The sequence below is a fragment of the Oryctolagus cuniculus genome, chromosome 11 (assembly GCF_964237555.1).
Source record: "Oryctolagus cuniculus chromosome 11, mOryCun1.1, whole genome shotgun sequence".
Classification (NCBI taxonomy): domain Eukaryota; kingdom Metazoa; phylum Chordata; class Mammalia; order Lagomorpha; family Leporidae; genus Oryctolagus; species Oryctolagus cuniculus.
In genome coordinates this window covers 113959973-113983913 of record NC_091442.1, presented here as the reverse complement: position 1 = coordinate 113983913, position 23941 = coordinate 113959973, and the positions used below count along the sequence as shown (strand labels likewise).

At 62.2% G+C, this 23941-nt stretch overlaps 1 protein-coding gene across 2 annotated transcripts; it reads left to right on the top strand.

Moving 5' to 3' along the window:
* Positions 1-4792: 4792 nt before the first annotated feature.
* PVALB (parvalbumin) lies at positions 4793-19454 on the top strand. Of its 2 annotated transcripts, none has more exons than XM_008257076.3 (5): positions 4793-4992; positions 7099-7166; positions 8705-8837; positions 9912-10021; positions 19233-19454. In XM_008257076.3, exons 2-5 carry the CDS (start codon positions 7106-7108, stop codon positions 19259-19261), a joined length of 333 nt encoding a protein of 110 aa, XP_008255298.1. In that variant the 5' UTR covers positions 4793-4992; positions 7099-7105; the 3' UTR covers positions 19262-19454. The 2 variants fall into 2 exon arrangements, with proteins under 2 accessions (XP_008255298.1, XP_002711455.1); XM_002711409.5 differs by lacking the exon at positions 4793-4992 and adding an exon at positions 6542-6726.
* The last annotated feature ends 4487 nt before the right edge of the window (positions 19455-23941 follow it).

The window sequence follows — 23941 nt, the reverse complement described above, 5'->3', positions numbered from 1 at the left end:
CCAAGAATGTTTTAGCGAACAAGCGCTCCACACACAGAGCCAAAAATAAAAACATCACATTGATTTATCCTCCTTGGAGTCCCTCCTGGAGCGAGGCCGCCTGCCGACCGCGCTGCTTCCAGCTCTCACTGAGAAGGCAGCTGCAACCAAGACCGCGTGCGGGATACAGGGCGGGCGCCATCCAGGCAAAAGCACGGCCATCGGGGGGAAGCAAGCCAGGAGGGCTTCCGGGACGCGGTGAGGCCACAGCTAACACAGGAAGAGCCATGGAGCAGGTGGCTGGGCTGGCGGGAGTTGGGGAGCAGGCAGCCTCATAGAGGCAAACACACTGGCACTGGGGTCGCACGGCTGGGGTCGCATGGCTGGGGATGCTGCCCCGCTCTGCCCCCACCCCCGGCTCCTCCATTTTCCGTGGCTTCTTTACAGAGTTTGTGTCACTTTTACAAGACAATGTCACACAGACAGGAAAGGACTGGTGCTGTTTCCCGAGAGCGTGGTCCAGAATCTGTGACCGCAGGGTGGCAACCCGTCCCTCGCCATCCCCACAGCTCTCTTTCCCTCTCCGGCGCCAACAGCCCAGGGCCACGGATTGGGGCCTCACACAGCAGGGCACAGCCGCCCCGGCAGGTGCATCTCCCCCTCCCACCTTGGCCACAGGAGTTCAGAGGAGCAGCCCTTGCTGGATCTCTGAGCAGAGAGAACGTGGCGGGTGCTGGGGTCCCCGCTGAGGCCGCTGGAGGGGCAGGGCAGGCTCAGGCCCCCACCTCCGTGAGAGGCAGTCAGGAGCCCTGATGGGCGTCCAGAAATCCATAGATCCTTCCCTGGACACAGACATACGTACACACATGAGCACACACATGCTATACTCATGCACAGAGACACACTACATGCACACTCACACATGCCACACATCACATGTGCACACGGACACACATCCCATGTGCACACACAGATACATGCACTCACATCACATGGGTACACATGCACAGACATTACACACATGCACACACGCATGCACACAGACGCACACACTACATATACACACGTACACAGACACGGCACTCATGCGCACGCAGCACATGCACACAGAGACACATTGTACTCATGCATGCACACCACACATGCACACACACACCCGTGCACACACAGATGCTGTATCGGGCACATCTGCACACGCCGTCCTGCCCTGGGCACCCTCGCGCTTTGTCGTGGGTGCAGGCTGTTTTGGAGACGGCAGGCGAGGGCTGAGACTGACGAGGTGATGGGGAGGGCGTCTCCTCACTGCTCTGCGCTGGGCTTGGTACACAGGGCCGTCGGCTCGGGGGGTAGGGGGCACCCAGGCATCTCGGAGCCCGGAGCCTCCTTCAACCCTGTACAGCCCGGCATCCCTCTGCATCCGCACCCGCACTCGGCACGCCCCAAGGAGAGAACCCCGGAGGCCAGGCTCCCACGGCCACGGCCAGGGCCTCGGGGCCCTCACGGAGACCACGCCTGGTACTGGTTCCCTCCAGGCAGGGCTTCGAGGGCACACACAAACCCAGTGGCCTGAGCTTGCCCAGCCCCACCCTCCTCAGCCTCCAGACCACGCTGGGTCTGGGACCGTCCCCCAGGACCTGCACCTGCCACACTCTCCCATTCTCCCCCTCCCCTGGGAGGGCACCGAGTCCCGGGCTCCGGAGGTGACCGGGCCTGGACGCTGCCTGGTTCTCCAGGTTTCTGCCCATAAAGCCACTCTGAGTCCTCCCACCCAGGCACCGGGCAGCGCCGGTGACAGATCAAGGCCAAGCACAACAGTGGTCCCTGCAGTGGTCCCCTTTCTCAGGCCTGATCTCATCAGCTCCATTTCACAGGTTCACAAACTGAGGCCCAGAGAGCGTTGACGACTCACTGGGCAAGCGGCAGAGCCACAGTGGGGACCCACGGCTGCCGGCTGCCAGCCGACCAGCCCTCCCTCCCTCGGCCGCTCTCTGAGCGGAGACTGTACTTAACTGGGGCTGCACGGGCAGGAGCCCCAGTGCCCAGGAGCGGAGCCGAGAGTCTTTTGAGCTCATACACGTCACCCCCCACGCTGACCTCATAAATATCATTAGAGCCCCGGGCGGGAGGAACTCTGTATCCTGTTCCCGGCCGCAGCAGGTGGAAATAGTGTGAACTGATGAAATCTCACCGGCAAGGCTAACAGCTGAACGCCAGGCTCCTGGCAGCCGGCAGTGCTGAGACCGCTGACCCACACACACCGGCCTCCACGCGCTGGCAGCTGGGAGGCCGGCGTGAGCGCGAGCTCGGGGACAGCACCTGATACGGGGGAGGCAGGCAGGCCAGTGTGGTCCCGGCGTGCTGTGTGACCTTGGGCAAGAGACTTGACTTCTCTGGTTCGCTCATCTGTGAAGGGGGGTATTAGGGTGCACTGTGGGAACATCTATCTGTGAGGGCGTCAGCGGAAGGCCACGCATTGTATGAGGACCCGGGAGGAAGGGGGAGTCCGTGTGGGGGTGTCACACCTGCCCGTCTACCCAGGAGCCTAGGATCGGGGACAGGGACACCCCCAGCGTCCTGGGCACCCCCCCAAGCTACCTCAGCTCTGACGTCACAGGCTCTGAGCGCCCAGGGTCCCCTCCCCGTGCATGTCCTGCGGGGTTGACTCCCCACCCCTTCCACGCCTGAGGGGCGCCCTGGGCCCGGGCTGTGCTCCCGATGGTCCCCCAGAGTGCCCGATTCAGGACCGCCATGGACCGCACTGAGCGGATCGCGGCCAGCCAGCCCAGCTCGGCTCTGGGACCCCTGCTCACGCTGCCGGGGAGGTGGCGGCTCTGCACGTTTACAGCGGGGCAGGGGCCACCCAGCCAGTCTGCACCGGACACCAGCTGTCGCTGAGGAAGAGAAAAGCAGCAGGAGTTCTGGATCAAGCCACACCTGAAGCTTGCTGGACGCTTCTGCTGCACGAATCAATAAATCTCCCCTTGTCTCCAGCCAGCCTGAGCCCAGCTGTCCTGTCGGTTGCAATCACAAGAGTTGTGATGGATTGATAGCTCCTTTTCTGGCATTACAGCTCTTGTAAAATCAATCAAAGCAATGAGGTGATGCCTGCATGAATGAGCTCAGATTCAGAGCAAAAAGCTCCGGATACTGGGGCAGGAGCCTCTGCTCCCACTAAAGGCTGTGGGAATCAGAAGAGTTGCATTCAAATCCTGCCCTCCCACTAACCTTGCAGCTGTGTGGCCTTGGGCAAGTCCCTAAGTGTCTCTGAAATTCTAGTTCTTCAACCCCTGAGGGCTCTGAGAGGGACAAAGTGACACAACGTGCTCAAAGCACTAGATATACAGTCGGTGCCCAATAAGTGTACTCCCGCAGTCTGGGTCAGCCCCTCTACATTCACTTAATTCCAGGTACCGGGAGAAGACTCAGGGGACAAACAGGAAGGCTGATTTGGTTCCCGAGAATCCACTCCCAGTGGGTGCTGCCCCAGGCGTCAATCAGCCTTATGCCCAGAGCAGGGGACTATGGGAAAAAGGGAACAAGTGCTTGAGAGTCAGAGAAACCTGGGTTTAAGCTCTGTCCCCGCGTTGCGGCCTCAGGCAAGTCGCCCAGCCCCTCTGAACCTTGCTCTTTGGTTGGCAGGATGGGGAGGGCACCACCTGCCCCTGAAGGCGCCACGGGGATGCAGGTGTGTGCCGAGGGCGCTGCACCGTGGGAGGGATTGCCTTGCGGGCCCTGTCCAGCGGGCTTCCTGGAGGCACCGTGCTCAGGGCCGCAGCTCGCCCGCTACGTGGAGCTCGGCCGTGACCATGACTTTACCTCCTTGACCTCTCTGGCAAAGCCCTATGCCGGCCCTGACCTCGCTCCACAGTCCAGACCTCCTGAGCACCTCCACCAGGAGGGTGCGCGTGGAGCGGCCCCCCATGTGCGCACGCCCCCATTGCCACTGTCGCCATCCTCATCCAGGCCCCAGCCCCAGCTTCCCCATTGCTGGGCACCCTCTGCCCTCCCCACCCACAGCGCCGATGTTGAACGCCGGCCAAGCACTCGCTCCCCGGCAGGCTTTGCGTGGACACTCAGCCTCCTCCTGCCCTGTCCAGAACTGGACACGCCTCCCCCACCCTGACAGTGCCAGCAGCCTGGAGGTCCTCTTTCAGGTGAGAGGCGAGGAGGGGCGCAGCTCTTGGGGTTCCTCTGAGACACTCAGTAAACACTTGTGAAAACCCTCATTCACTCATTCACTCATTCATTCATTCGCGCTTGTCTTGGGGTCATCCCCAGTGCAAGACACCAGGGCAGAGAGCTTTGCGCCTTCGTCCCTGCCAAGCGTCCTTGCCTGGGACATCTCGCATCCAATTGCAGGGGCCCCAGGCCCAGAGAGAGGACCCAGGTTGCCTCCGACGGAGCCCATTTTATAGATGGGGAGACTGAGACACAATAGAAACCATCCGAGGACGTGCAGGGCGCTGCTTCCTGCCAGGCGTGGGTCATCGTGGGGGCATGCCACGCCCACTCCCGGCTCCAGGCCCCCGGTGCGCAGTGGCAGGTCACTTGGCATCGTGCCTCTCCCAGCCATGTCCGCTCGTGGGCTGCACGGCCATGGTGAGAAGAGAGCACGTGTGTAGGAGCCTGGCCCAGGCCTTCGCCTCTCCTTTCTCTGCCTTGCAGGGTTTAGAAGCAGGAAACACTGTTGCCATCTAACGTGGTCATGGAAGGCTTCGTGGAAGAGGCAAGCCCAGCTCGGGCCTCAATTTTGGGTGCTGAAGGGAGGCAGGGGCCAAGGGTTATTAATAGGCCCAGGGAGGGTGAATGTGATACAGACACCCAGCACCGTGGGTGGGGAGTACCTGACACCGGAAGGGGAGGGGGCCGGGGCCCGGGGCAGCAGCACCTCCCGAAATAGCTGGGGCAGAGACCTATATAGGAGGCCATGCCCCCAGCAGGCTCACTTCCCGACAGGATCGCCCACCAGCCCAGCCCTTGAGTGCAGGCTCCAGCCCTCCGCCCCCACCCGAGGTGAGTGGCAGCTGCTGAGGTAGGAGGAGGACGGAGGGATGCTGCAGGGATGAGGCCGCCAGGAGGGAGAGCCACACACGTCCCCGTCCCCAGGGACCCAGGGGCTGGGGCGAACTGCAGGCCTGAGACAATGGCCCCCCACCCCGTTCTCCATCCCAGCTCCTGTGGGCACTGGGGCAAATCCATGCCCCTGCCTGGGCCTCATGCCACCCCATCTTTGGCGTAAGAGGGGCGGAGCCAGATATGCAGGGACTGGTAATGCCATCAGAGGGGACCCAGAGGAGGCAGGGTAAAGAGGGCGGATGGACTCGCTGGGCCACGCTGCCCGAGGCTGCAGCCGGGGGGACCTGGGTCCAGAGCAGGTGTCCCGTTGATGGGAGAGGCGGAGGAAGGCAGGGAAGAAGGATGGTGGCTTTTGCCACGGGGCCAGTTTGGGGTTCTCAGGGAGCCAGCATGTGCTCAGACACGTGGTACTCTGCAGGGCTGGGTCCCCAAGATCAGGGAGGGTCACAGGGGGAGTCGCACACTCTGAGCCCCGCCCTGCCATGGCCAATGCCCTACCTGTATAGCGTGAGGGTCCCTCAGCCAGGATGATACCTCTCTAACCAGGCCCCTGCGGCGAGCAGAGCCTGCAAGTCGAGATGCTAACACACAACACAGCACACCCCAGCAGGCAGCCGGCTGGAAGCCAGGGGCCGAGGTGCTGGCGGCGGCAGCAGGGGCAGCAGAGCCCCGAGCAGCTGAGGGGCATGGGGAGGCCTCCTGCGGAGAGATACTGGGTCAGGAGCTACAGCCCGGTGCCTTGGAAGCCAGTTGGCGGGCTGGGGCCTGAAGGAGCTGACTCACCCGGAGCCGGGCGGCGGGAGCCAGCATCGCCTAAGGTTTCCAGGGAGGGCAGCCATCCAGAGCCAAGCCGGGGGCGACAGTGTTGACAGCGAGTATCAGGCAACCCGAGCTGCCGGGCAGCTGGACAGCTCCCCCCAGGCCCCACCCCTGCCCACCTGCCCAGCTGCGGTCTCAAGATCCCGCTACATCCAACACAAGAGACGGTCGCAGAAGCCCAAAGACGGCCCCCAAGGTCACACGGGGCTCAGTGCGGCCCCTGGTGTGGAACCCAGGCCGGCTGGCTCCTTGTCCAGTGCTCACACACTCTCGGGAAGCCCCAGTATAAAGTCTGGTAAAGTTAGGGAGTGTCCCCTTCCCCAGAGGGGAGGTTCAGACCGCACGGCCAGCATAGGTAGTCTGCAAAGCTGGTCTGACGGAGCCGCCCCTCCTCCAACTCACCTGGTGCCTTCTGGGAGGGGCCACAGGTGTATTCCAAGTAGCACCCCTGAAAGGATTGAGGGGGCAGGGAGGCAGGAAGGTAAGTGTTCAAGGAGGTGGGAGAAACAGTTCTTAGAAAAGTCAAATAAGCAAAAAGAATTAAAAAAAAAAAATGGTTTCTGAACCATGTGTCCCTGCCCAGCTGTGGCAGGGCTCCTGCGGGGGGGGGGGGGGCAGCAGCTGGCCCTGGCTCTGCCCCTGGCCCTGCCACCGCCCCTCCTGGGTCAGATTTCTCAACCTCAGGCTCAGATTTTGCAGCATAAATTTGCATCCAGGACCAAGCATTGAAGGCTGGGGTAGGAGAGGAAAGAGACCGGAGGGAGCCGGGTGGAGGAGGGGCCCGAGAGGGCATAGCCTGGACCCTGAAGCCCGGGACCTTCCCAAGCCCCGGACATCTCCCTAGGAGCCCAGGTCGGAGACCCCCGCCTCCTGCGTGTCCCGGAAGGGAGCAAACTGCCTAGACCCGCCTGGTGGAGCAGGAGCCCCCGAATCATCCAGAGCTTGCCCCTGCCCCTCGCGCCCCCACGGCAACCCCTGGGACCCCAAGACCTCCGGCTGGGCAGTGCGGGGGGGGGGGGGGAGGCTTAGGGTGGGCGCTGCTCAGCCGCGTGTGCGGCGGGACTGAGCTGTTCCCGCGGCGCGCGGCGCCCGGCGCCCCTGGCGCGGTGCCAGGGCGGGCGGGCGTGCGCCGGGCGCGCGGCACTGCAGCGCTGGTCATATGAGCAGAAATGATGAGAAAAGCACTTTTTAATCTTTTCGCACTTGCTCTGCCCGCTCAAACAGTTGCAGGATGGCGATGACAGAGTTGCTCAACGCTGAGGACATCAAGAAGGCAATAGGCGCCTTTGCGGGTGAGCAGCGCACCACCCTCCCCGCCCTCCCCTCTCATCCTGCACCCTCGCCCCGCACCTCTGCTGCCCCGCAGCCCGCGCATCCTCCCCGGCGCTCCCCTGCCCACGCATCCAGCGGGGCGCGGGGGACCGGTGTGTGCTGGGGGCCGGGGGCGGAGGTGTGTGGTGGGGCAGGGAGGCTCGGCATTTCCCAAACTCGGTCCAGGCGGGACTTGGCGCGGGGAGCGTCCTGCCCGAACAATGCAAACTCGCGGGCGCCTGGCCACGCCGGGAGGACGCTGGGTCCGGGGACCAAGGGCAAAGAGCTGGCGGCGGGAGGGACCTCCCGGGTCCTTGGGCGCGCTCAGGACTCCCCTGGAAGGCACGTGGAGGGGCTGCCGGCGCGCCCGCTTTCTCTCCCCCGGGGCCTCTTTCCTTGACCCCTATTCTGAACAGGACTTTTCTCGCCCGCGATGTCCCCCGCTCCCGACTGTCCCAGCCCCCTCCCTGCGGTCTGGGACCCTCGCCACCGACGGGCTACGGGCTGGCGCGGGGGGGGGGGGGGTGACCTTCCCTAGGGAGCGCTCAGCTCTGCTTCCAGCCCCTTCCAGAGGACCAAGGGCGAACCAGCAGTGCCCTCCCCCTCCCCCGGGGAAAGGGAGGCTGGGAGAGGAGGAAAGACTTGTCCAAGGGCACACAGGAGGGGTCCAGGTGTCTCCCAACCTGGAGTCAGAGGTGCTTAGAGTGGCTTAAGCTGTCTCCCTCTGAACCTGGGCTGAGGGAGAGTGACTCTCAACAGCCTCTCCTCCTCCAACCACACACACACACACACACACAGGTGCACACACATGTACACACACATGCTCACACATATGTACACACACACTCAGTGGACCATTGCACTCTCCCCAGGATGCTCCAACAAGGAACCTCAAGACAGGAAACTGGGGAGCAGGATGGGCTCCCATCCCCCTCCACTCAGCACCTTCCCCGGGGAAGCCTCCTCCCAGGGCACCATGGTACCCATGCTCTCTGCCCTGAGTCACAGAAGCAGTGTGGCTGGGCGATCATCCCCCAGCCCCCTCCACGTGAGCCCCTAGAACAGGTGACTCCAGGCCCTTCCCCCTCCCCCCACCCTGTGACCTTGAGAGAAACTGGTTCTCTCCTTGTCCATTTCCTGGAGACGCAGTCTGGTCTGTGGTTCGAGAAAGAGGTCAGCCTCCCCCTCCCCCACCTCTGTGCAGATGCCCGCACCGGGCTCTGCTCTCCCCACGTTCATCTCCCCGCTCACTCCCACCGCTGCCCCAAGCCTCCATGGAAACTCAGGAGGCCAAAAGGGTCTGTTAGGTGTTCGGGGAAAGGTGCAGTGCGGTTGGGGAAGGAGGTCGTCTCCCACCCTGGCTGCGTGACCTTGGATGGAGGAGACACCTGCCTTTGCCTGGGACCCCGGAGCCCCGCACCACTGGTGTGTGGGAGCCCCTACCCTACAACTACCCTCCCCCAGCCTCCCCTGGGCCCCTCCTTGCCTCCTGTCACCTGCTCCTCCCCTCCCCCCACAGCCGCCGAGTCCTTCGACCACAAAAAGTTCTTCCAAATGGTGGGGCTGAAGAAGAAGAGCACGGAAGACGTGAAGAAAGTGTTCCACATCCTGGACAAGGACAAGAGCGGCTTCATCGAGGAGGAAGAGCTGGGGTACACGGAGGCTGGCGGGGGCGGGGAGGGGGACTCTCGCTGCTCCCAGGTCCCCTCAGCCCCACCCTTCTCTCGCCAGCTGCGGGTGACCGCAGGGCCCACGGCCGGCTGGGCTAATGCCCCTCAGCCGACTCGGTTAAATCATAGCCACTTAATATCGCTAATGGAGGGACGCTGCTTAGTAATCGAGCACACACAGAGAGCCCGCGCTCTCGCCGCCTCACCGCGCTGCCCGGCCAGACGCTCCGTGGCTTCGGTCTTCACTGATTTCTGCCTGTCTGAAAGCCACCTTCCACCGCCCACCTGCAGAGCCCAGCGCCCTCTGGGCCAGCTTTGCGGGGGTGGGAGGGTGTCAGGGCTCCCTGGAGCGAGGCGGAGGGGGAGAAGGTTGTGATTAGGCAAATGCAAACTGGCAGCAAAGAGCCGTGCCTCTGCCACCCGGCCTGTACCTGCCCACCCGACTGTGCCTCACGCCTCTCTGGGGCCACGGCTGTGCCCACTTTTGTTCAGAGAAAGGAGAGGGGTGAGAGAGGCCTTTTGAGTAGAGACGTCCCCTGCCTATCCTGTGTGTCCCCTAAGCCATCTCACAAGGGTACCCGTATCTAGAACCTTCTGCTGCCCACCCACACCCAAGTCACGGGTACACAGCCACTCCCAGGCTGACTTCTCCCTCTGCCCCGGGCGTCACCTCCGTTCTCCCCGTGGGGGATGGGCGCCTTCCCTGGGTGCCTCTCTCCTTGCCTCCGCCATCACGGCACCCCTCACCCTCCGGGGCCTCTCCCCATTTCTTCCGGGGCTTCCTAAGGTCCCCACTGTGCTCTTGGTCTTCGGCACAGCCCTGCTCTCCAGACACGTTGGTTGAATGGATTTTAAAATGAAGCGGGGTCGACCCCGGAGGACAGCCTGTGCCCCACCCCAGGCCCTGCACGGTCAGGCTACCCCGCCCTGCACAGCTGCACGCAAGCCTGCTGTTTGCTGCCTGTCCAGTTGCCCCATTCCCACCCCCGCCCCGTGTTGCTGCAAGGTGACCTTGGCCCTGACTCCCTCCTCTGCTTCCTCCCCTCCATCCTCCAGATTCATCCTGAAGGGCTTCTCCCCAGACGCCCGAGACCTGTCTGTGAAAGAAACCAAGACGCTGATGGCTGCCGGCGACAAGGATGGGGACGGCAAGATCGGGGCGGATGGTGGGTAGCTGCGCGCTCGCGCTCGGGGCCGGGCGCCCTGGGGCTGTGTGGATCTGAGGCTGTGTCTGTGACAGGCGTGGGAGTCGAGGGCCCTCACCTCCAGGGTTAGGAGGAAAAAGTCAACCTACGAGGTCATAAGACAGCCAGTGAAAACCTGATAGCTTTTTCTAATTTCACACAACCCAGAAGGAGTGAAGTCTTGTCTTTGCCCCTACTGGACCAGGAGCCTAGGAAATCAGGCATTTTTTTCTGAACCTTGCCTGCCCTTTTTAGCCTGGGTTCTGGCGCTGACACTAATCCCACCCTGCTGTGTGACCTTGGGCAGTCTTTCTCCCTCTCTGGGCCTCTGTCTCTCATCTGTCCTCTGAGGGAACGAGGCCACCTGACCCCCATGGGGCCTCCGCCCCCCCCCCCCCCCCGTCTCAGATTCCAGGCATGGAAATCCTTATCTCCTGTCCTCCCCAGCATCCTGCCCGGCTGCCCTCTCAACTCTCCAGCCCGGTGTGGGCTGTGCTCAAATGCTCCGTTCCATGGGTGTCAGAGAGCCAGGGGAAACAGCCAGCCGGGAGTCTCCAGGACTTAGAAGAAGGGGGGATGCCTGAGCAGGAGGCTGGCGACCAGCACCCCACACCCTGGTCCTCCTAAGCGGCCTCGTGCCTTGCTCTCTCTCTCAGCATCACCACGTCCTTGGGAGTGCATGTCGGCTCAGCCTAGGGCAAAGGCAGGGCGCGGTGGTGGAGGTCTCGGCTGTGCAGCCAGGGCTTTGGGTCCCCCTGCTACCGTCTGTTCCCCAGATCGTCCTGCCTGCATCCGAGGGAAAGCTGGGGTGCAGCTGTTGGGCCTCTGGGTTCCAGTCCCAGCCCTGCTATTTCGTGGCTGCATGACCTTGAACAGTTGGCAGGACGCCGCTGCGCCCCGTTTTCTCATGTCTGAGCTGAGGCTGGAGGTAGCTGCTATCTCGTAGGGTCGGCATGCGTATTACCTGTCGACAAAGCTTGCTGTCGGGGGCCGAAACGGCACCTGGCACAGCGGAAACGCGCTCCGTGCGTGCACTAGGGAGTGGGTTCCGCTCATCCTTTTGTCCCCAGTGCGGAGCCAAGGGCTGACACGAGGCAGGAGCGTCCGCAACAGCTGTCGCCCGTTCCCCGTGCTCGGCTTCCTCTTGCCCGTTGCCAGCTGTGCCCTTGACCCCGTCGCCTCTCCCCACCCGGGTTCCCGTGCATGATAAATGGGACGCGCAAGCTTCTCAGATGGGCTCAGGCTCGTTGTGCAAATGAAGTGGCCACAGACACAAAATCGCTTGGGGACAGGCACGAGGATTCTGAAAGGGAGGGTCAGTTTATTAAAACTGTTTCTGTGTGCACCAGAAACAGGAATGGGGACTAGCAAGGTCAGGTGAGGCCAGCGGGCAGGAGGGAGGTGGCTGCGAAGGAGCCGGCGTGCAGGGGGTGGGAGAGGGGCTGCTCTTCGTGATGCTGCTGAGAGCAGGTGCTCCCCCCACCCTCGCCCCTCTCATCAGCTCCGCCTGCAGCCCTGCCCTTCACCCTGACCCCCACCCAGGCCCCCAGACCTGCCTCACATTTTTATTTGAGGCCAAGACGCCACAGCTCAGAAGCCCGGGGCAGGGTCTTCATGGCTGGCTGCACACAGACAACCGAAATACTGGAGAAAAACCAGGGCGGCCCAGGCCTGGTTCCCCGTCTCCCTGCTTCCCTCCCTCCCCGCCACACCCAGACCTTAAAGAGCCAACTCAGCCCTTCCCAGAGACCCCGCAGGCATCCACGGAAGCAGCTCTGGTCCACGATGGCAGGGGGGAAGGGAGGAGGTTACGACGGACGGCTCAGAGGCACCGAGTCCTGGCTGGGAGCCCCTGGGCAGCAGCTCTGTGGCCCTCAGCCTCAGTCTTCTCTCCTGTAAACTGGGCACGGTCACGTGGGCACGTTGCCTGCAGCTCTCCCTGAGTGCACACAAGAGAATGATCCTATGGCGTGAGCATCCCTTACCCAGAAAGCTTGGGACCAGAAGCGTGTCAGGTGTCCCTTACCCAGACTTTGGAATATTTGCATAGTGTCGTGTCTGAGGTCAGAGAGTTTTAGATTTCAGATTTCAGCCGAGGGATGCTCAGCCAGGCAGAGGCAGGGAGGGGCGGGCAGCAGGCACCTTGAACGGATTCCGAGGGCTATAGGCCAGGGTTGCCGCAGGCTGGGAGGGGCAGGTGATGGGAGGACCAGGCAAGGTGCTGGCAATGACAAACGAAGGCTGGCAAGTTGAGGTGTGTTTGGAAAGAGGCAAGAAGATGGGGGAGTGGAGAGAGGTGACCTGGGTACGTGGCAGGGCCACGGCCCAGGGCTGGGCTCTGTCCGAGTGTCATATCGTGTGACCTTGGAAGAACAGGGGGTGGTGTAGGTGCCCGTGCGGAAAGGGCAGCTCAGGGGTCCTAGACCACACTGCCAGCAGGTGCCAGAACCAAGGCTCTGCCCCAGGTCTGTCTGGCAGCTCAGTCCAGGCCCAGGCCAACCTGTACGGCTTCCACTGAGCTCCTGGGACTGGGGCAGAACACAAAAATGGTGGACAGAAGAGCTGAAAGGGGGCGGCGAGCATGGCCCACCCTGGGCTGGGGACCCTCATGCTTTGGAGGGGGAAAGATGCAGGAGGCCCCTCTCCCCTCCCACCTCCCAGATGCAGGAAGAGTGGACTTGGTGCTGCCCAGGGGGTCCCAGGCAGGAGGCAAAACCCATTGCAGGGCTCCAGGGGGTCTGCCTGGGGTGCTCTGTGGGCTGCCAGCTCCCTCTGAAAGCCAAAGGGTCCGAGCCGCACTCCCAGCCAACAGGTGCCTTCAACTCCCAGAAAGACCTGGAACAGGTGACTGAACCCTCTGCCTTGTAGAGTCTCAGTCTGTGAAACAAGGGTCCGATCGCTAGCCAGTCCCTGCGTCCTTTCCAGCTCTGGATGCCCTGATGGGTAAAGCTGCACGTGTGGACCAGCTGAGCACAGGCGTGACCTTGACCGATGAGAGCAGGCACCCAGACTTCATGGGGCGCCTCCAGGCACTGTGCTTGGCCCTTACTCATCACTCTTCCTTGCCAGCTTGGGGGTGGCTGCTACTTTTTTTTTTTTTTTTTTTTTACAGGCAAAGTGGACAGTGAGAGAGAGGGACAGAGAGAAAGGTCTTCCTTTTGTCGTTGGTTCACCCTCCAATGGCCGCCGTAGCCGGCGCACCACGCTGATCCGATGGCAGGAGCCAGGTACTTCTCCTGGTCTCCCATGGGGTGCAGGGTCCAAGCACTTGGGCCATCCTCCACTGCACTCCCTGGCCACAGCAGAGAGCTGGCCTGGAAGAGGGGCAACCAGGACAGAATCCGGTGCCCCGATCGGGACTAGAACCCGGTGTGCCGGCACCGCAAGGCGGAGGATTAGCTTATTGAGCCACGGCGCCGGCTATGGGGGGGGGGGGGGAGTGGCTGCTACTACTCGCCCATTCTGCGGGTGAGAACCCCAAGGCTCAGAATTTGCCTGAATTCCCATGACTGGATCTGAATTCGGGTCTGTTGGGTTCCGATGTGCAAGCCCTGAACTGCCTCTTCCACTCATGCGCTTGAAGTTTGGGGAGCAGCCACCGCTGGACGGCTTTGTGTAGTGACCTGCCATTCGCTTCTCTCTCTGCTGCTGAGATGTCAGCCCTACGCGGCAGGGGCTTTGTTCTGTGCACTTCTGGCCTCGGTACCTGGTCTGGGGATGTGTCCAGCTCTGGGCATGCAGTATAAGGAAGCATCGCCCTGTGGGTAGGCAGAGGCTGTGTGCAGGCCACGGGTGGAGACCCGGCCAGCAGGGGCTTGCACGCCGCAGGTGCTGGGTGCGTCTGGGGCCAGGGACTGCCTCTGTCACAGTTGTCTTTGTCCTTCCGAAGGTGAGTGCTATTTCCTGGGTTCTCTAGGGTCCCATACTGAAGGGAGGGGCCAGAAAGACAGTGTTCTAATAATAACCCTTCGCACTCCCGTCTCTGGGGTGACTACTTGCAGGAAGCTCCAGGACGTTTATAGATGCGGTCAATCGACTCTTCCCGGCCATGCGGAAAGACTGTGCCCGGCTGGTCTGGGTGGGCGTGTGGGCTAAGGTATCAAAGGGGAGAGGAGCTAGAAAGATGGGGGAGGTGCCCAGACCCCTGCTGCAGGTGCAAAGCCCCAGCACCAAAGCAGGTGCAGAGAGTGAGGCAGGTGCATGGACAATGCGGCAGGTGCCTTTTCACGCAGTTGACCTTCACACGCCGAGGGGTGTCCAAGCGTAGCCGCTGTCAGAACCACCTGGAGGGCTTTTCACAGCACCCAGGGCAGACTCCCAGGTGGGGCTGAAGTTGTTGCCTTTCTACCAAGATACCAGGTGGCGCCTGACGGTGTAGTGAGCCTTAAACAGCCCTAGGCAGGAGGTGCTCCTGTCTCTGTTTTACGGGTGAGGGAATGGAGGCACTGGGGGGGGGGTGTTAAGTGGCAGGCCCAGGGTCACTCAGGGGCAAAGCTAGGACCTGGCCTGCCTCGCACACACCTGTGTCCCCAGCCCGGGCTCTCCAACCCACTGCCTGCCCCGGAGGAAGACGCACAGCGACTAGAATGAGGTGAGCACCCCTGCCGCCTTCCTGGGGCCAGGGTGTGCACACAGGCCCTGCCTCTCTCGGCGCTCCACAGCTCAGCGCAGCTCCACAAAGGGCAGCGTCCGCGGGGGAGGCACGGCCCCATTCAAACGCTGGCTCCAGAGGTCTCAGTCCTGGGGCTGCTCGCAGGATCCGCACGCCCCTGTAGGCACGCCTGCACGCCCCTTCCCTGTGCCCCTGAAGCCCGACTGGGGGAGGGCCCGCTTTCCTGTGCTCTAAGCCTCTTCTCCCTCGGGAGCCTGTGGCTTGATTTTGCACCCCCCTTGCTGAAGCCTTCGACCTCGCGATCACCCCACCACGGTGGCCGCTCCACGCTCCCACCTGAAGGCATTTGCCGCTTCTGCTTCCTTCCAGCAAAATCTGTGCTCGCTCATCCTTCAGTAGCCTGTTAAGCCTGCTGGGCGGGTGGGAGCGATGCAGGAAGACCCTCCCCTCCCAGAAGCACAGGAACCAGGCCTGGATGTGACCTTGGCATTTCAGCCCTCGGGGCATCCGTTCTGTCCGAATGTTCTGGACGTGAATTCTTTCCTCTTACTGCCTGTGAATGCAGCCCCACTAAGTCTCGGCTTAACCCTTGGGAAGCAGCGGGGTCCCGTCCTTAACACAACCCAAGCTGAGTTTCAGAGGAGAGAAAGGCCAGAGCGGGGAAGGAGAGGCTCCCCGCCTGCCTGTAATCCCAGCCTCCACCCCCGGTGGGATTTGATCCCAGCAGAGCTGAGCCTCGCACCAGCTCTGGGAGGGCCAGGACCCTGAGCCCCACCCATGGATGTGGAACCTGAGGTCGTTGGATGCCAAGGGCACGTGGCAGATCCCCGGCTGAGGGAGACCTGGGTCTCCTGACTTCCTCCACCCCGCCCTGGGCAGGGCTGAGACTTTGCAGTTCGGAACGGTTTCTGTACTTGGCAAGTCTGCTCCTTACTATTCCCGCATGGACTTTCCCCAGCCCCAGCCCTTATGCTGCACCAGATAAGCTTCGGCGCTGCTTATGTAACCGGCCCCCTGCGAGATGGAGCCGCGGTCAGGGCCGCAGGAGGATGTGGGCCGTTTGTCTCTCTCCTTCTGCACGAGGGCTGCAGATGGGGTCCCCGCATGGGGCGTGGGACACCCCCTCCCCTCCACCCCGCCGGCACCGCTGAGGAGCACCCTGGTGGGAGCCACACCTGAGTTAGCATCACCCTGGTGAGCCACTCTTGGCCTCAGTTTCCCTTGCAGGAAGAATGGGGATGAGAGAACCGGCGAGGCTGGAATGCAGGACCATGCGGGGCAGCGCCTGGCACAGACGGATGCCCCAGAACTGTTTACGTTGCCTCCTCGCGGCTGGCCGGCTTGACCCCAAATGACCCTACCTCCTGTCACGGGAAAGTGATCCCTGCTTACAATACTAATTTATAAGAACTCGAGCCGGGAGCTATTTCGAGGCAAGGGGATAAAACCAGGAGACCGGGTCCTCGTCCCCGCTCACCACGACAGAGGCCGGGAGGCAGCGTCCAGCCGCTGACTCTGACGGTCTCGGTTTCACTCCAGGCTATCAGCGTGTGCCGGTCCCACCTGTCAATAGCTTCTAAATTTGTCCGATCCCAGTGGCACCGGCCTGGAGCGGACCTAATTAGGCCAATTGCAGTTTCCGAAGGGAAAGGAAAGAACAGAGTCCGCGCATCTTCTCGTCTGCCGCCTCCCCCTGCCTGGGGCTCTTTCCGATCAGACGAGGAGGCTGTAGCAAGCTTGGGGTGGCCTCTGGCCGCACGGGCGGTGCTGCACTTGGCCAGAGTCTTGCAGGGAGAGGGTTCCGGATCCCTCCCAAGGAACGCGGGCTGTCAGGGCTGCACAGTTAGAGCTGATCTGTGCCCCAGCTGCGAGATGCAGCTGAGCACAAGGCACTTCTGGTCTGTTACTCATGTAGCCCCTGCTGCTACCTTTATTTTGGGGAGGTGGGGGTGAGCCTCGGTATGCCCATTCACTCTGCATCACTTGTGCATAGGAGCTCCGAGGGGGTGGGCCTAGCACTCATAAACCACCTACTGTGTGCCTGGCATCTTTATCTTCTCTGCTGGTCTTTCCCATAGCTGTGCAAGTAGGCATTGTTGTACCCACCCTGCAGACGAGAAAACTGAGGCACAGAGAGGTAAAATAGTGACCCCGGCCCCTCCACCAGGTGGCGCTGGACCCAGCTCCAGGGCTGCTGGAAGGCTGCAGGCTGGTGCCAGGGTGGAGTCAGGCAGTGGTGGGGGTGACGGAGACGGAAGCCAGCAGCAAGAGCAGCTCGGATGCTAATGAGAGTCCCGGTGCCACCTCCAGGGCCCTGCCTGCACCCGGCAGTCACCAGACGTTGCATAGGCTTGGTTTCAAAGTGGCCCGAAGCATAGAAACATCTAGAATCCAACCGCTACCGGATGTAGCGTTAGCCCAGGAGGTAGGTGCTGTCCTAGCTCCATTTTACAGATGAGGAAACTGAGGCAGAGGATCTACTTGAAGGTTACAGAAGCAAGGAACAGGAGGCGGGAGCTGACCCTCAGCCCGCTTGCCCCAAACCCTGGGGTGAGCGTCAGAGGGACATCCCCCAGAGCGGACGCCCCACAGACTCAGGAGCTGGACTTCCGCGGCTTCGCTCCTGTCCCTGCGTCTTTGCTGGGGCGAGGGCTGCGCAGCTCCGGGAAGCTCTTAGAGGAAGCGCCCTTGACGGGCTGCTGGGAGTTAATTGCCTGGCTTCTAACCGCGCTGCCCGAGGCAGGCAGAAAGGGACAGGAGAGCTGCCCTCTGCCCTCGCCAAGGCTGGGATGGGACAAAATTAGAATCTTGTGTTCTCTTAAAAAAGGCAGGGCCCGGGGGCCTCGTGACATCCCGGCTGCGTCAGAGACCTCAGGGCGGGCGCGGGGTCTGACTTAAGAGGGTTTTGCATCCAACCCCCAATCCTGAAAGTCACCCTCAGCGGGGCTCCCACCTGCTGGGCTGCCCACTCCCTCCGCGTCCCTCGGCCCCTCCCCGCCGGCTGCACGCAGTCCCGGCCGGGGTGAAGGTGATTCCTGAACTCTTCTGATGAACAGTCAGGGAGCCTGGGGGTTCCAGGCGAGGTCCGGGGGCCAGCGCCGCTGGGAAGGGGAGGTCCAGAGCCGGCTCCTTGCAGTCTCTATGTCTTAGGCGTCTCTGTGCTGGAAGGGAACAGCTGAGACCCCTACGCAGGGAGAGGCTGTAGGGCTGGAAGGCAGGGGGTGCTCAGGCTCTGTTGCACCCACATCGCGCGGACGGGAGAGGCAGGCTTCCCCTCCCTCCAGGGCTTTGCAGCAGTGAGTCCATAAACAAGACCCTGTCCCAGAGAGGGCTGGGAACCACGCAGACTGAGATGGGCTGAGGTGACAGCAGTGGCCATGGGGACATGTGAGCCGGGACGCGTGGCCCTATGCCTAGGTCAGAGCAGGCTGAGGACCCGCAGGTTGGGAAGGGTGGCCCAAGAACGTGCACGCTCGTGTCCACTGTGTGGCCGTGGTCGAGCTGCTGAGGTCCCGGGTCTTGGTCCCCCCGTCTGTAAAGCACACACAGAAGTGCGACTGCCGTGGCGTAGCCATGGACAGAGACCATCTATGCGAAACGTGTTCCAGGCAGAGAGCCCGTGAGTGCCCGATCCTGGCCATGGATGTGGCCGGCAGTCTGGGGACAAGAGAGGGCGGTGTCTGTTTCCCAGGCCAAACCCCAGAAAGGGGAGGAGCTCAGATGCGTGTCCCCGCACGTGGTCTGGGCCAGTGCTGGTGGTTGCCACGGCGTGGCATGTGTGGCCATCAGAAGTCTGACCTGCAAATCAGTGTAGAAAAGCCCACGGGGCAGCGAGAAGCCAGCCAGGGCATCGGGTGGGCTCTGCCAGTGCGCCCCCGCCAAGCCCAAGAGGGTGAGCCGTGCCCTGGGCCGTCCCCGGCACTTTCTGAAGCCATTCCACACCAGCCTGGCCTCTGTCCCTCACAGGGAATGGCTCCTGTCCCCTCTCTGCGCTCTGCGGACAGGTAAGGGGACTGAACCCGCAGGCAGGCACCTTTGCCGGCAAACAGAACCAGGGTAGGCCTGGGGCTCCCAGCTCCTGCTCCCCAGGCCAGGTTCCCCACACCGCAAGACTGCGACGGGGACTTGCCCGAGACCCTGCACCCCCCAGCAGGCCCGGGACACGGCACCTCAGAGACACCGTGGCTTGCGGTGGCAAAGTCCTCGTCCTGTCTCATCTCCTGGGGTTGAGGGGCAGCAGAGAAGTTTAGAAAAAATGCTGGGCCGTGAGCCTCAGCTTCCTCACCTGCAGAATGGGCCTGATGAGAAAAACGCACCTGTACGGTCTGTCGGAGGCGGCTCAGGAAATCTCTAACCGTGCGTGTGAGCAGGAAACCCGGGAGCCTCCGCGCCTCTCCTCTCCTTTCATGGGTTCACGCACTCCCACACTCACGCTTCCCCTCCCTCCGGGTCTCCCGCGGGGATTGCAAGCAGCAGCAGTAAGCGCGCGGGAGGCGGGTCTCAGGCCAAGTTCGCGGGAGGCGGGGCTCAGGCCAACTTCCCCGCCCGGGACTCACCTCGCTGTGTGGTTCGCTTTTGCAGAATTCTCCACTCTGGTGTCTGAAAGCTAAGAGGTGCTGACTGCCTGCTGGGACCTTCCACCCCCCACCCCGAAGCCCCCGTCACAGCCCCCCCTCCTGCTGTTCGGTTTGTTTATGTCATTTTTTACTCCCCGACCCCTGCGACCCTCAGATGAACACCCCACACACACCCCCGATTATTCTGGAAAATAATGGAGAGACAATAAAGGCCATACCAATCAGACTCTGGGCCCGCTTGGGAGACGGGGTTTTCCAGACCACCTGGGGTGGGGGAGGGGCTGGGTCCTCCACGAGGGCTACCCGCTGGACCCCTGGGACCCATCCATTAACTCCCATTTTATAGATGGAGAAACTGAGTGCTGGAGACGGGAGGTAAGGTGTGCAACGAGGACTCATTGGTGCTGGGATGTAAATGCAGGTCTGTGGGTGGATGGGTGGATGGGTGAACAGAAGGATGGATGGGGGTGGGTGGATGGATGGATGGATGAGTGGGTGGGTGGGTGGACATGTGGGCAGGAGAGTGGGTGCCACTGACCCTGACCTGCAGTTGCTTTAATGGCTCTCTCTCCCCAAACTCCCGACTCTACACAGCACAGGGCACAGCAGCCAAGTGTTTGAGAGCAAGGCCACTTGACCTCCTGGCTCCAAAACTCTGCTTTGGAAAGAATTTTCCCAGAGCCTGGGAAAGGCGGCAAGGGGGTGATGGCTTCTGGCCCCCGCCGCTGTTGCTAGCAGCAGGACGTGGAGGGACAGGCGAGAGCTGCTCGGGAGGGGAGTGGCTGCGGGGCTCTGCTACACGGCATCACCTGCCGGCCTGCCGCGAGCACGCTGCTGCCACGGGCACCATGTCTGTCCTCTTTTACAGAAAACCAAGACAGGCAGCCGGCGTGGGCAGAGGTGGAATCGTGCCTGACAGTGGCCCCCTGCACTGTCCCCTGTGCTCAGCACCTCGTGCAGGGGAGGGGGAGCCGGGGGCACCGCGGGGCCCACCTGTGTGCCGTGGACTCGGGATTCAGCCGTGTCCTCTCACCTCTCAGATCCTGGCCTTGTCCCCGCCCGGGGTAGGGCCCAGGTCTCACTCCCTAAGGCCCCGCCGAATGCAGTCTGTGATCTGCTCTTCGGGCGGCGCCATTCTCCGTCACCGCTTCTAGCTCAGCCCCGGTGTGTTCGTGATCTGCGGCCTGCACCGTGGGAGGCGGTTGGCCTCTCCCGGTCCCTGAGAGCCGCCCAGGTCAGGATTCGCCTGCCCAAAACTGCTGTGGCTGTCCAGGCTGCAGAAGGAAAACCCAAAGCAGGTGCAGCCCTTAGGGCCTGAGGCTGCCCAGCCTCCTTGCCCCGCCCCTTCTCCCTTGGAACTTCCGCTCCACTCTCTCTGCCCTTTCTCCCCGCCTCTCCCTGGCTCCATCCTCTTCCTCCCTGGGGACAGCCGCCCTGGACAGTTGCCCCAGACGGGGACAGAGCCCCTGAACTTCTGCAAGTGAAATGGGGAAAAAAGTGACCACTTGATTCCAGTCCATTCTTGCCAGGCCACAGGTGCTTGGCGGAGGGGACTGTGCAGGACCCCCACTGGGACTCAGGGCCGGAGACCCCAGAACAATGGGAGGAAGACCCTGAGGGCATCTCAGAGATCCCTGGGGCTGCCCCTCCCAGGGCGGGTGCATCAGAGGCCTGGAGGGGGTGGCGTCCTGTCTGCAAGGAGCCCCTGGGTGCCCTGGGCCAGCTCTGGATTCCGGCTTCCCAGGCTCAGGTGCGCATCCTGCTGGTGGCAGACCTTGGCATTGCCCGCGTGGTGCCAGCTTTGCAGGCAGGGTGGGAGGGTTACAGCGTGGTGGCAGTTTCCACGGAGATTCCAAAGGGAAGCAGCAAGGCTGGGCAGAGTCCCTCCCTCTCCGGTCCCTGTCTGAAGGCAGGCAGGAGGGGCAAGTCTGGCTGGGAGGAGGACGACCCCCCCCCTGCTCCCGAAACACACATTACAGAGGGCACCTGCCTAAATCTATCGAGGTCCATGCTGACTTCATCCAAAAGACCCTCACGGAGGCAGCCAGGATGTCTGACCACACAGCCGAGCACCCCTTGGCCCGGTCAAGTTGACACAGAATCCATCACCGCCAGGGGCAAGGTGGCACAAAGTCAGGACCCACGAGGGGACTTCCCAGGCCATGGCTCCTGTCTAACCCTGAGGAGGCCCCGGCTTCCCTCGGCTCTGCCAGGCAGACAGGTGCACGCACGGAGCACCTTCCTCGTGGCTCCAGCACGCTGTGCTGCCGTGACCTGGGCTGGCTCACGGGCCACGGGCCACGCACAGTCTGCTGAACCCCCCGCCGGCTGGTTGCTATGGATGTCACACGCGTGGATCCAAAGATAGCGGCCCCGCCCAAAGATGCAGAGAAGTCTCCAAGGCGTTCCTCTATTTTCTCCCTCCCGACCTGGCCAGCTTTCCGAGGGCCAGCGAGCGCAGGCTTGGAGGAGACGAGCTGGCGTGTCTCTCTCCCGCGGGAGGCTCTTCCCGGGCGCTGTCCCCTGCTGAGCTCGCCACCTCTGGGCTCCAGGGTTGACGTCACCCCAGCCGCTGCCCCTGATGCCTCTTCCCTGGGTTCACCTTGGCGCTGAGGCCCTTGGGACCAGGCCCCGCTGTGTGAGACAGAGGCGCTGAGAGTCTAGAAGGTATGAGATTGAAAGAAGTTACGGGGCTGGCGCCGCGGCTCACTAGGCTAATCCTCCGCCTTGCGACGCCGGCACACCAAGTTCTAGTCCCGGTTGGGGCGCCAGATTCTGTCCTGGTTGCCCCTCTTCCAGGCCAGCTCTCTGCTGTGGCCCGGGAGTGCAGTGGAGGATGGCCCAAGTGCTTGGGCCCTGCACCCCATGGGAGACCAGGAGAAGCACCTGGCTCCTGCCATCGGATCAGCGCGGTGCGCCGGCCGCGGCGGCCATTGGAGGGTGAACCAACAGCAAAAAGGAAGACCTTTCTCTCTGTCTCTCTCTCTGTCCACTCTGCCTGTCCAAAAAAAAAAAGAGAGAGAGAGAGAGAAGTTACGGGGCACCCACAATACACTGACTGTGACACATCCTTGAAATCAATCAATTCCTGTCAATGTCCTATAACAACATGGGGAACCCCTATCATGGGAATTTTTGAAAATATTTATTTATTTATGGGGGTGGGGGCTAAGAATCCATCCGTGGTTCATTTCCTAAGTGGCCACAACAGCTGGGGCTGGGCCAGGCTGAAGCCAGGAGCCTGGAATGCCATCCGGGTCTCCCACATGGTTGGCAGGGGCCCAGGTACTTGGTGCCTTCCCCCCAGGCACATTAGCAGGAAACTGGATTGGAAGCAGAGTAGCCAGGACGCAAAGCAGCGCTCCAGTGTGGGATGCCCGGGGCACAAGCGGAGGCTTCACCCGCTGCACCAGGAAGCCAGCCCGAATTTAAGGCGCCACCGTCTGTAGCGTGATTGCCCACTACCCATGGCCGCTGCCCGCCCATCTCTAAAGCTCACCCTTCTGTCCATCAGAACCTATCAGGGCAGGGACTCCCTGAGTCCCCCAGGGGACACGGCTCCGTCCTGTGAGACGCAGTCACACGTGCCTTGGGCACATCCATCCCCGCGGGCCTGCAGGAGGCTTCCAGGGAAGCAGCCCTCTGAGCCCGAGGCCTTGGCTTTCCTACAGGAGGGTGAAGGACGCTCGCTCAGTGCCCAGGCATGGAACCGCCTTCCAGCTGCCAGGATTACACAGTCAGCGATGGCCGCCTCCACCAGGGGGAGCCCCGGGCCCCGATGGCTCCCTCATGCCTTCCTACTGGCCTAGAAACTGCCGGACCTGGAGAGTGCTTGGGACCTGGCCAGTGCTTCTAACGGGAAAACCGGCTGCTTAAGCGGCTGGGCTTGGTACATGAGGCCGCCATAACCCTGAGCAATGCCAGGGTGACTACAGAAAACTTGCGAAATGCAGCACAGTGGCTGGAACAGCACCCCCCCCCAACGACACGGCCCCTAGAACCTTAGACCAGGACCTCCCTGGGAATACGGGCCCTTGTGGGTGCAATTAGGGAAGGATTTGGGGGCCCTGCTGTGACGTAGTGGGTTATGGTGCCGCCTGCAGCGCCGGCATCCCATATGAGGGGCACCAGTTCAAGTCCCGGCTGCTCCATTTGCGGTCCAGCTCCCTGTTAATGCACCCGGGAAAAGCAGCAGAGGATGGCCCAAGGGCTTGGGTCCCTGCACCCACACGGGCGACCTGGAAGAAGCTCCCCACTCATGGCTTCTGCCTGTCCCGGCCCTGGCTGTTGCAGACATTTGGGGAGTAAACCAGCAAATGGAAGACCTCGCCCTCTTTCTCTCTGTGTAACTCTGCCTTTCAAATAAGTAAAAAATAAATCTTAAAAAAAAAAAAAGGTAAGGATTTTGAGATGAGACCATCCTGGTTTCGGGCGGCCCCTAAATCCAATGACAGGTGTCCGTGTAAGACACAAGGGGAGCGGCCATGGGAAGACGACAGGGGCTGGGGGCAGAAGCTGGCGTGACACTGCCACCAGCTGAGAAGCAGCAGCCACAAGACACCCCTCCCCCCGAGCCCTCCCACACCTGGACCCCAGCCTTCCGGCCTCTGGAACTGTGGGTGGATGAAAGTCTGTAGTTTAAGTCGCCGGGCAGGGGTCATCACCTAGGAAACTGGAGGACGTGGGATCCAAGGCGGGCGTTTGACGTTTGAC